The sequence below is a fragment of the Podarcis tiliguerta genome (assembly GCF_965153285.1).
Source record: "Podarcis tiliguerta genome assembly, chromosome: 16".
In the NCBI taxonomy this organism is placed as follows: Eukaryota; Metazoa; Chordata; class Lepidosauria; order Squamata; family Lacertidae; genus Podarcis; species Podarcis tiliguerta.
In genome coordinates this window covers 22,064,272-22,076,273 of record NC_139549.1, presented here as the reverse complement: position 1 = coordinate 22,076,273, position 12,002 = coordinate 22,064,272, and the positions used below count along the sequence as shown (strand labels likewise).

Below are 12,002 nucleotides of genomic sequence, written 5' to 3'. Positions count from 1 at the left end.
ATCATTGATGTTTTGTAATGCGTTTCTAATGTTGTACACCACCCTGAAATCTTTTGATAAAGGGCGGTATATAAATTGAATTAACAACAACAGCAACCCTGTGAGGTAGGTTAGGCTAAGAGGCAGGGACTGGCCCAAGGTCACCCTGTGAGCTTCATGGCCAAGTGGAGATTCGAACCCTGGTCTCCCAGTTTATATTCCAACACTCTAAATGACTACATTACATTGGCCGTCTGGTCCAGGTCTGGCTTAAAGATAAATAACCATAAAGAGAGAGAGCAGGAGAGGTCTTGAAGTTGCCCTTCCACAGTTAGGAACTGGAGAGCAGACCGAGCAGGCACACAAGTCACATTCTTCCCTACAATGTTAGGGTGTAATTTATTTCTATGTAAACCATAGTGATTATTTGTAAATTTGCATCTATCCATTTATGCAAATCTTATGCAAGCATAGGTCCTTTTTACTCATCATTTTTTGGCAGTGTGTAAGTGGCCACCCCAGTCTAAGGTTGCCGTGTGCCTGAAATTTTCCAGACATAGCCAGTTCCTTAAGCAGTATCCGAGCAGAAATTGCTGAAATGTCTGGGAAAGCTCAACGTTTGGCCAAAAACAGCTCAACAACTTGTGTCCAGATATTCACTTTTTGAAATATGGCAACCCAACCCTACCCTAGTCAGCCTTGAACTTGCTAGTTGGACTTTAGCATGTCAGTCCCTCTCAAGTCTTTTAGTATCATTAAGAAAATAATTTTGTCCTACCTTACAGGGTTGTTGCATGGATCATTTGAGATGACAGTCAAAATGCTTTGAGCACTTAGGGAAGAGGAACAGAATGTATAGGCATGGAAAGATCCCACTCTGACTATGTACAAGGGCATAAAGGGCAAATATTTCACCCATATTAACACTAAATCTAGAATACAACATTACCAGATTTGTATCAAAACATGCAAACCACTTTAATCTCTGGTAAAAAAAAAAGTCACTAATCTGTACTGAATTATCATTTTAAGCATGCATCTTTTTGAGTATTATTTGTGTATTCTGAATTTGCACCTGGCATCACAACTTAACTTTCCACTTCTTAACTGTTTAGCTGGTTTAGTGCTGTATGTCTGGAGAACTCAACTTCACAATATTAACAGCATGTACCAGCTTATAAAATTCTGGGAGTTTAGGTGGTGTTGTGCAATAATTAAGATGCACTAATTTATTAACCCAATGCATGAAAGTGTCTTTTTGAATTCTAGAGAAATGGAAGCTGTTGGCTTCATCTTGTAAATGTTATGACACCATGAAGCTGTTCTAATTTGAAACAAGCTTACTCGTGTTTCACTATCAAATGATGAAATGGTAGGAGTCAGGTTGTATGTACACCACAATACCAGTTCCACAGAAGAAAAGACATAGAGTAAAATGTAGATGCGAAATTAACCTTCCTGTAAGTGTCTAACCTTGCACTTATAAAGAAACTGCAAATTTCTGCAGAAATATGCTTGGAAGCACATGGTGACACCTCAGGAGACAGAAAGCCTATATCTGGGGGAAGGGAAGCTATTTGCTGCTCAACATGACGACTAGCAAAATCAGAATTGAAAAATGCAAACCTTACCATGCAAAATGATGTTTTGTCCCCAGTTTCCATATTTTTTCCAGCTTTACTGGTTGCACAGTTTTTACCTTTTAAGATATCACACACAAAGCCCACATTCAGCTCCTAGCATATTGCATAGGAAGAACTTTCTAACAATGTGAGCTTGTTTGGCAGTGGAACAGACTACCTTGGAAGGTGGTGGATTTTCCTTCATCGGAATTTTTGAACAGGTTGGATGGCCATCTGTCAGGGAATCTTTAGCTGTGATTCCTGTGTTGCAAAGATTTGGGCAAGATGACTCCTTGAGGCCCCTCTGCAGTTCTATGATCTGAATTTGAAGGGCCAAAGCTCGCTAAATACTACAGTATCTTGTTGCTCGGCACATTCCGAATGGGATTCCATGGCAGTGATCTGGGGCCACATCATGATTTCCCCACCCCGTCTCTCCATCTTTGGTTCAGCAGCAGAATAACTGCATGGAGCTCTGCTTTGGCACTAGCTGCTTATAAGATTGGGAGCAGCCGGCTGGATTTGTGCTCCTTTATATGAGGAATATCTTCACAGGATTGTAAAACTGATCCCAGGAACAGAACTACTAGAGCTGTCAGTTGTCAGAACCTTTGGGCGAAGAGGGGCCATTCTGGGTAACAGATTTGGCTGCGTCACTATGGCACACCTAGCTATTAGGATTCATTCAAAGGAAATGAACTAAAGAAGTAGGATGCAAACACCCGCTCTCAGCATTTTTGTTTGAACTTGAATCATTGGAAGGGGAGGGAGGGGGCTTGCTTTGCATAATGGATTTGGGCGGGGAATGATGGAATGAAAACAAGGGTGTGTGGTGGATATGCAGGTGTGTTGAGTGCATGTCCATTGAAACTTTTGTCAGCTGCTCTTCTCTGTTATTCAGAAGGCAGAATCTCCCAAGGAACTGAGAAGCAGGCGAAAGATGTGGCTGGGTGTGGCCCGGGGTTCTGGCTTAGAGAGTGATGACTGGTGGACTAAAGGTTAGGAATACAAGGGTGGAGAATGCTCTTTTATCTTACCAAAACACACACAGGAACAAAGGTTCTGGATTGGCCCCCAAAGTGGAATGGCACACTTTTGTAAAACTAATAAAAAATGCCATTGAACATTAATAATGGCTCGCAGCTCCCTTAAATGGTTTCTCCACCTTTCTGATTAAACAGCAACATTGATGGGAGTCCCTCTTAAAATGCTTATTCTCCATATGCAGTACCAACCACAGTTGTATAGTTGAAAAAGGAAGCCAGGCTGAATTTTCTTCAGTGAAAAGTGTCCAAAGTGACAAGTTACAGGTATCCTGGCTCTAAAACAGAGCTCATGTTACTCCCTGTTGCCACCTACTGGCCAGTTTGCAGAAGTCCACCACAGAAAAGATGCACGGGCATCGTGGAGAGAAGGAGCAGGTTTGCTTTGGGACTCTCTTGCAAGCCCCCAACAAAGCAGGTAGGAAGTAGGTGCAGCAGAGGCAACGAGCACATTTCTTCACACAGTGTGCAATAAACACAGCAAGTTTGCACACTGGCTTAGCTCTCTTTCAAGAAGGAGTAGGTATGCTCATGGAGGAGAAGCAGGTCTGTCAGTGGCTCTTAGCACAAGGAACTTCTCAATGCAAGCTGCTGGGGGCAAACAGGAAGGGAAAGCCAGCAATCACATACCTTACTTGTGAGTTCCCCAAAGTTTCTGTCTGACTAATATCGGAAATGCAGGACTACATGGACCTTAGTTCAGTCCAACAAAACATTTTGCAAGTCTCCCGAGAGCTGTGGACACTAGGGTAGGCTGTCGGTCAAAAGCATTGCCATTTTTTTTACTACGCATGAGAAATTGGGGTTTGCTGCCTCGCTTGGGATCGCACCTGACCCCTTCCCCTTATGCCACGCAGGAACTGAACAAGAAGAGAACGCAGAAAGAGATGGAGCACGCCATGCTAATCCGGCACGACGAGTCGACGCGCGAGCTAGAATACAGGCAGCTGCACACGTTGCAGAAGCTACGTATGGACTTGATCCGGCTGCAGCACCAGACGGAGCTTGAGAACCAGCTGGAGTACAACAAGCGGCGGGAGCGGGAGCTGCACAGGAAGCATGTCATGGAACTGCGGCAGCAGCCCAAAAACCTGAAGGTAAGTAACTAGGCGAGGGCTGCGGTCTAGCTGGGATATAGGGATAAGCGGTGCAAAGTCAACTGCTTGACCTTAGCCACCCCGCTAATTCCATGTGTGTGTGGCAGGGATGGGGAATCTGGTCTCCCAGATGTCATTGGACTGCGGTTCCTATAATCCCTGACTATTGGCCATGCAGGTGGGGAAATGGGAGTCCAGCCACCTCTGAAGTGCCGTACGTTCCCCCATCCCTGGTGTTTGGTGCTGTTGGCACATTCATGCCACCATTTTGGCGCCTGTTCATATATTCATTCAGCAGAGGAGTACTTACTGGTGTCAGTAGCTCAGGAGTCGTTCACTTACAGTTACCTTCCATCGTAGGAGCCAACTCCTAGGGTGCAATGTCCCTTAGCCCCCCCCCCAAATATTTGAAGGGGCCAGCCCCCCCAAGTTAATGGGCATTTTCATTTCAAATGGTGTGCATGTGGCATATCATGTGATGAATTATGTGCTTAAAGGTAAAGGGACCCCTGACCATTAGGTCCGTTAGGACTCAGGTTGCGGCGCTCATCTCGCTTAATTGGCCGAGGGAGCCGGCGTACAACTTTCGGGTCATGTGGTCAGCATGACTAGGCTGCTTCTGGCGAACCAGAGCAGCACACGGAAACACCATTTACCTTCCCACTGGGGTGGTACCTATTTATCTACTTGCACTTTGATGTGCTTTTGAACTGCTAGGTTGGCAGGAGCTCACCCCGTCGCGGGGATTCAAACAACCAACCTTCTGATCGGCAAATCCTAGGCTCTGTGGTTTAACCCACAGCGCCACCCGCGTCCCAATTATGTGCTTAACTGTCCCTCAAATAATTTACTAAATTGGCACCCCTGCCTTCCATTGGGATCTGGTAACTGAAAGGGGAAAAGCACGTGAAAGGGGAAAAGCAGATAATTATCTTACACACAAAAAATAGCAAATATCTGAAATGATGAGACACGGGTTGGAGACAGGCAATAGTTTCGTGGAGAAAGCAGCTTGCGAGAGAGGCGTGGTTCTCTCGAGCACAATTTGCCCATTATAGGGATGTTACATTTTCTTTAATGTAAAGCTTCTGCATGAATATTGTACCGTTCTTAAATAACGTATAGGGATATGCAGATAACGATGATGTTTAAATAGCCACGTGTAACCTCACCCAGAGTTGTTACCTCCCATTGCAGGCCATGGAAATGCAGATCAAGAAGCAGTTCCAGGACACTTGCAAAGTGCAAACCAAGCAGTATAAAGCACTCAAGAACCACCAGCTGGAAGTGACTCCAAAGAGTGAGCACAAAACTATTCTGAAAGGCCTGAAGGACGAGCAGACAAGGAAGCTTGCCATCCTGGCTGAGCAGTACGAGCAGAGCATCAATGAGATGATGGCATCGCAAGCGGTGAGGGCAGCCCTGGGCTCCACACACACCTCAAATGGTTCCATATTAACTTGGCTTGCCATGTGTCCTCTTTTTCCAGGACACATCCTCTTTTTCAGGGTAAAGTTTCCGTCTGGGTGGATTTTTTGAAAATTTGCCAAAATGTCTCTGGCTATACTTTCTGAATGAGACATAGTCATAACTGGATGCTGAAGGCTTGCTTTCCTCTTCTCTTCTCCTGTCCCCTTCAGCAATATATTACAGCTTCTATAGCCTACATATAGTAGGGGTATTTAAAATGAGAATCATCATAGCGTCCTCTTTTTTGCTCTTCAAAATATTAACAAGCACTGGTGGTCACCTTACCTGTGGTGAGAACTGATGGCGGTTTGCTGTTGTTTTTAGTAATATTTGCATATTAGTATTCTTTCCTTTTCCTTAGTTTTATTTCATTTCCCCCTCCTTTCTCTTTCCCCTCTTTCCCCCTTTCCTTTTCCTGGTTTTATTTTCAAATTAATTTAAAACAAAAACAACAACTAAACAGCATGTGCAATCCTCGTCAAGCCTGTTTGTAGCAGGTTTACACACCGATGATCAAATAATCTTTTCAGATTGCATACATTGGTATGTGCACATGTGAAGTTTAAAACCCCAGTTGCACACAGCTGTACTAGCCTGATACCTTCAGGATAACCAAGCCCTGAGGGATAGCTCGGTGGGTAGAGCATGGGACTCTTAACCTCAGGGTCGTGGGTTTGAGTCCCACATTGGGTGAAAGATTTCTGCATCGCAGGGGGTTGGATTAGATGACTCCTGAGGTCTTCCCAATTCTGTGATTCTCTGAAACAAGCGTGAATGGATTTGGTGGGGGGGGGGTGATGAGGAAAACACCTTTTGGCTGAGCTCATGGCATACCTTGGAGTGTTCAGAAACACTTCTAAGTTCTGGGAGAATAAAGCAGGTGCCAAGAAATGTTGATGACAGGCTGTGAGCTGGTGTAGTAGCATAATGGCTGAGATACTGAGCTGCCAGCCAGGAGGTTCCCAGTGTGAATCTTAGCTCTTGCCGTGACCTCACCAGGTGACCTCAGGCAAGTCATACTCTCTCAGCCTCATCCCTTCCCCATCTGCAGTATGGGAGATAAAAAAAAGACCGACTTGCTTTTGTGGCCGCTCTAAGGACTGCCGCTAGGCAAGGTGTGTGATGCACTTTGCAGTGGCTCTAGATGCAGGAGAAGCTGTGTGGGCAGGATGGCCAAAGGAGAGCTGTGAGAAGGCGGCAGAAGCCTGGCAGAAAGGCAGGGAAAAGGAGATTGGGAGCAGTGAAAGCCCAGGTGTAATGGGCATGTTTGAAACTCCATGCAAGGTGAAAGGAATGAAAAGCAAAGAGAGAGAGAGTGTGTAAGAAAGAAACAGGAGTGCTGAGCAGCAAAGGATTCTGGGTGTTGGGACTGGAGCCACAATGATTGGATGAGGCGGGACTGAGTCTGCCAATGGTGGGGAGCCTATGGAAGCTCCCCTGACGTTGTTGGGCTCCACCAACCATCAGCCCCTGAAAGCATGGCAAAAGTGAAGAGTTGATGGGAGGTGCAGTCCAGCAGCTTATGGAGGGCTACAGGCTCCCCATCTGTGGTCTATATACAGCGGAAGAGAAAGGGACTTAGGGGGAAAGGAGATGGTAAGAGAAAGTCATGCTGGGTACAGACCTCATCCAGAGGGACAGAACGGGTTTGTGGGCAAATGGCAGGAAGGGAGCTTTGGAGTCTCAAGGAAGTGGACCCAACCTTAACTTTACTTCCCCAGATTACAGTACACAGTTCAGGCTTCTATGCTGGCCATTTCAACCGGAACCTTTTTGCATTTTCTCCCCTTTCGGGGCATGCATCTTCACGGCCTGCCTAAACAACTGTTGTTGTTGTTGTTGTTGTTGCTGTTGCTGTTGTGCCCAACCCTAGAGCAGATTTGACCAGCAAGCGCCCTTAACTTTGTAAATGATTTTGTTGGTTATTGTTTTTTTTACACTCCCAGCTGCGGCTAGATGAGGCTCAGGAAGCGGAATGCCAGGCCCTGCGGTTGCAGCTTCAGCAAGAGATGGAGCTGCTGAATGCCTATCAGAGCAAAATCAAGATGCAGACGGAAGCACAGCATGAGCGGGAACTCCAGAAGCTGGAGCAGAGGGTGTCGTTACGCAGGGCACATCTTGAGCAAAAGGTATGGCAGGGGTTGGGCCGTTGCCAAAAAAAAGCCAGGAAAGGAAGAACTGGTGGGGATGTGGAATTGTGCATACTGTCCAGGTGTATCCCGCACTCTGCAGTTAACCTGGTAGCGGCAATGCATTACATTTCCCTAAGTACCAGGATCCTAGCAGCATCAGTTCCTTGTGAAGAGAATACGGGAGCCTTAGCAATTACTCCCAGTGGTATTTTTTAAATTTATTAGTCACCTTTTTTTTGCCACGGCAACTCAAAGCGACTTACACTGTACACATACATAGATTAAAACCAGCATTTAAAAAGTCTAAAATCCAATTCTATTTCTTTATTATTATTATTATTTTTAAAAAACTGCATTAAAGCATCCCACCCATGCACAAAAGCCACCAGTGTTTAACAGCTGAAGACCTGATTAAAAAGGAACATGTTTGCCCGGCACCTAAAGATATGTAGCAGTGGCACCAGGCAAGCATCCCTGGGGAGAGCATTCCACAAGCAGGGAGCCACCACGGAAAAGGCCCCTTCTTGTGTTGCCACCCTCCAGACCGCCCATGCTTTCATAGTATCTGCAAACTAGCAGATTGAATACAGAGGGGACAGGCAGACAGGCCCCTCAGCAGGCATCTTCACAACAACATTGCTTTGCCAAGCTGTCTTCTGCCCACTCAGATAAATCAGAAACTGTAAATTGTTTTCTCTCTGGCCTCCAGACCAGTGGTAATAGTAAGCACTGCATAATGGGCATTTTAATAACTGAGACAAGGAAGGAATTTCCCATCTCGTTGCTTTTGCCGTGTCGTGGGCGGGAGGAATATTCCAAACCGACTAGGTAGTTGGCATCTTCGGGTTTAGGAATGGGTCCACCCTTTAAATCATTTATGAATGCTGTGAGTAAATAGTTAATGTCTGAACCAACTCTAGTAGGAATAGACGGATAGATTCCTGATCAGACGCCCCGTGAGGTTAACTGAATACCAGCGACAGAAAAGGAATAGCACTGCTGGTGCTTATTTGTCATTTGCTGGAGTGCACCAGGGAATCAGATTTCCTGACTGCTAGACGCATTGGTCTGTGTCATTGCCAGAGGTGTGTTCTAATGGAAAGTCCACCTGCTCCACTGTTTTAAGACTGCCACCAGAGGTTTCCCCAAATGCAGTGGCTTTTTTGCCTGGCAGGCCAGATCTTTCATCACCTGCACAAGCCAGCTTTGACTGGTGGGCGGGGTCACCCACCTGTCACAGCCAGCTGACATCATGACACCAGGTAACTGGCAGTCCCACCCACCTACTGTGAAGTTGATCTGCGGGGTGGGGCAAAGCTGCATGCAGCAGGATTGAACCCGCTCATCGGCTGGTGAGTGGGAGGGTTCAGGTGTCCAGGCTACAGTCATCTGCTTTGCCAACAGGGACCCTGCAGGGAATGCACCGGCGAAGCAGTACCAAACTCTCTGCTCACCAGGTGAGCCTAGAAGTGTTATTGGATGGGAGAGTTACTGAAAGCAAACACAGAGACACATATTAACTGGGTAGCTCAGTCGGTAGAGCTTGAGACTCTTAATCTCAGCGTTGTGGGTCTGAGCCCCGTGTTGGGCCAAAGATTCCTGCATTAAGAACAAAGATAGCTCAGTTGGATCAAGCGTGGTGCTGATAATGCCAAGGTCGCAGGTTCAGTCTTCATAGGGGACAGCTGCATATTCATTCTTGCATTGCAGAGGGTTGGACCAGTTGATTCTCAGGGTCCCTTCCAACTCTATGATTCTGTGATCCCCTCCACAAATGGTTCTCCCCTCCCACAGCTATATTGCAGTTTCAGAGTCCCTGGGAGGCTGGAGTGGTTTGTTAAAAAAAAAAAAACTACCACAGGAGGAATTGGGAAAGGAGAAATCACTAAGGAAAGGACTCAGCATCCCTTTTCGACTGACTTGTTTCTGCTGCAAGCACACCCAGTAAGCACACACACACATCCACTTCCCAGTATCATTCCGGGAGAAATGGAGGGGTAGGAAATCCTCTTGTCTGGATCTGTTCCTCAAACGTTTGGGATTCCGAGGAGCTTGCTTTAAAAGAACCCCCCTTTGATGCTGTTTCAGATTGAAGAGGAGCTGGCGGCCCTGCAGAAGGAACGCAGCGAGAGGATAAAGTTTCTGTTGGAAAGGCAAGAGCGAGAGATTGAAACTTTTGACATGGAGAGCCTACGGATGGGCTTTGGAAATTTGGTCACGTTAGAATTTCCTAAGGAGGACTACAGATGAGATTAAATTTCTTTTGCCATTAAAAAAACAAAAATGCAAACAAAAAATATCTCAAATCCCAACATTCCCCCCCCATGTTAACGGGTGTGCTCTCTCTCTTTCTGTCTCTCTTACTGACATCATGTCGGACTTAGTGCCTGTATATTCTTACTCCATCAGGGGCCCCCCCTTCCCGCCAAGTGTCACGCTCCAGAGCAGGACCATTGCTCCGCAGTCTCTCTTGAATCTCATAGTGTCTCACAGTATTGATGTCTCTGTGCAATGATTTTTTTTTTATTATTATTAAAAAAAACAAAAACGTTTCAATGAAAACTTTGGAGACAATTCTAACGAATCAAAACAAAAAAAGTGGATGTATGTTTGCTTTTCAGCAATCACTCATATTTTTTTGCCACCTTACCAATGAAAATTCAAGCAAAAAAAAACAAAAAGGAAGGAAAATTAAAAGGAGTCAAATTCCCAGGGGGAGAGAGATGGGTATCGCAGCCTTACCTTAATCAGCTGCTGCATAACGTTTTGAGTTTTTAATTTTATTATTAATTATTATTATTTCTTTTTTTGGTATTTATTCATCAGGAATAACTAAATGAAAAAAAATAATAATAAAAAAATTTTATTAAGAGATTGAGAAATTTGATACATTTTACAGAAAATATGAATTCTGAAATTGTGCTGTACATATCAGTGGTGGACATATTATTACTTTGGGGGCGGGGGGGAAAGGGGAGGGGGGTTGGGGAAAGAGGGAGAGCGTGATTTTTTTGAAAAAGGGTCAGGCCAGGCCAGGTGGGTTTTTTTGGCCGTTGGTCTTTGGCACATTCTTGATTGTATCATAATCATTTTCTGCTGTAGCAGAGGATGTGAATACACTTAAAAAAAAAAAACTTAAGGAGCCCAGAGAATCCCAGGAGCACAAATTGGGCCTTGTCAAATTGTGTATTTTGTGTATAGAAGGAAATTTAAGGAGAAATTTACTTATTTTCATATTGTATTTTAACTGTTTCTCTGATCAGAAGTTTTTTTACTACCTGATGACTTGTTCCCCCCCTCCGACCCCCCCACCAACCCACCCACACTCCAGGCCACGCCGACACCCCCACCCACCCCTCCAAAAACCCTCCACCCTTCCTCTTTTCCAAGTCAATCTTTGGAGTTTAACACTGTCTCTCATTCTCACATCACCTTAAATCTTTCCTCCTCCTCCACACCCCTCCCTGCGACCCCCCCACAACTCCCACCTTTGGTTCCCCCCCTCCCTCCCCTCTCCCTGTCCCCCGATAATCTTGGTCATAAATATTGCATTATTCACACTTTCAAACTGTGTATTTTCTTACAATAAAAAAGGTTAAAAAAAAGGCTTTACTTCTTTTGCATGCACTTTAAAAAAAAAATACTAAACGGAAAAAAGCAAAAAAAAAAAAGAGAGAGAACCTTTTTCAGGTTCTCAAAGGGAAGAGCATGATATAACTGTCAGAGCTTTTAATTATATTTGTAAATAAAAGTGTTGCTCACGAAGCTTTGCTGTCTCATTGTAGCAGGGGAAGCAGCTCTTTGCCCTGCGCTAACCCCTACCCACCCCATCTCTGGTCAGCCATGGAAGAGACTCAAGTGTGGCTTTCCAGCTCTTGTGTTACATCCAGCAACAGGAGAGCCTTTTAGCAGCAAACGCCGGCCAATCAGATCCTCTGCTTTTGGGCTGGATGCCTCCTGACAACTCAAAGACAACTCAGATGTTGCGGGAGGAGGCAAGAGCAGGAGAGGAAATATTGTGTAAAGGGGCTTCTATCGTATATTGCACAGATGCTTTTACTGGTGCTCAGAAACACACCTGAAACTTTTAAGGCGAAGATAAATGTAGCATACCTTGTTCCAATACAGCTTTTCCCAGGCTTGAGGGCAGGGAGCCATCCTTCCAGTCCGCAGCCGAAACCGGCTGTGGACGGCGCTCATTGGATGGTTCCTGTGATGTCACCAGGAGAACGCCTATCCCAAGCCCCACATGGATTTGATTTCAGAAAGAATTCTGTTGCGGATTATTTTGGCAAAGGGTGATTTGATAGATGGGTGAACATGTATGCGATGAAAGAAAATGAAAAAACAAGCTGCTTGCCTGAAGAATGGGAGGATGGCCCAGGCTGATAGCTGAATTAGGAATCAGTTCATTGCTATGTACAGCAATCATTGCAAAAAGGATCATAGGGTTTGGTGGACCACCATGAGTCAACAGTGCGATGCAACAGAAAGAAAGAAAAAAGCTAATGCAATTCTAGGCTGCATTAACAGACATCCAGCATCCAGAATAGTACCACTCTATTCTGCCTTGGTCAGACCCCACTTGGAGTCCTGTGTCCAATTCTGGGCACCACGGTTTAAGAAGGATATTCACAAGCTGGAACCTGTGCAGAGGAG

At 45.4% G+C, this 12,002-nt stretch overlaps 1 protein-coding gene across 5 annotated transcripts in view; it reads left to right on the top strand.

The window, feature by feature from the left end:
- TAOK3 (TAO kinase 3) overlaps positions 1-10,024 on the top strand; it is a 120,779-nt gene extending 110,755 nt beyond the window's left edge. For all 5 annotated transcript variants that reach the window (XM_083417628.1, XM_083417626.1, XM_083417629.1 and 2 more), the window contains 4 exons: positions 3,502-3,741; positions 4,939-5,151; positions 7,158-7,340; positions 9,432-10,024. In XM_083417628.1, the coding sequence (XP_083273754.1) occupies positions 3,502-3,741; positions 4,939-5,151; positions 7,158-7,340; positions 9,432-9,593 (798 nt within the window). In that variant the 3' untranslated portion in view covers positions 9,594-10,024. The remainder of the gene's footprint in view (positions 1-3,501; positions 3,742-4,938; positions 5,152-7,157; positions 7,341-9,431) is intronic.
- Positions 10,025-12,002: the final 1,978 nt, after the last annotated feature.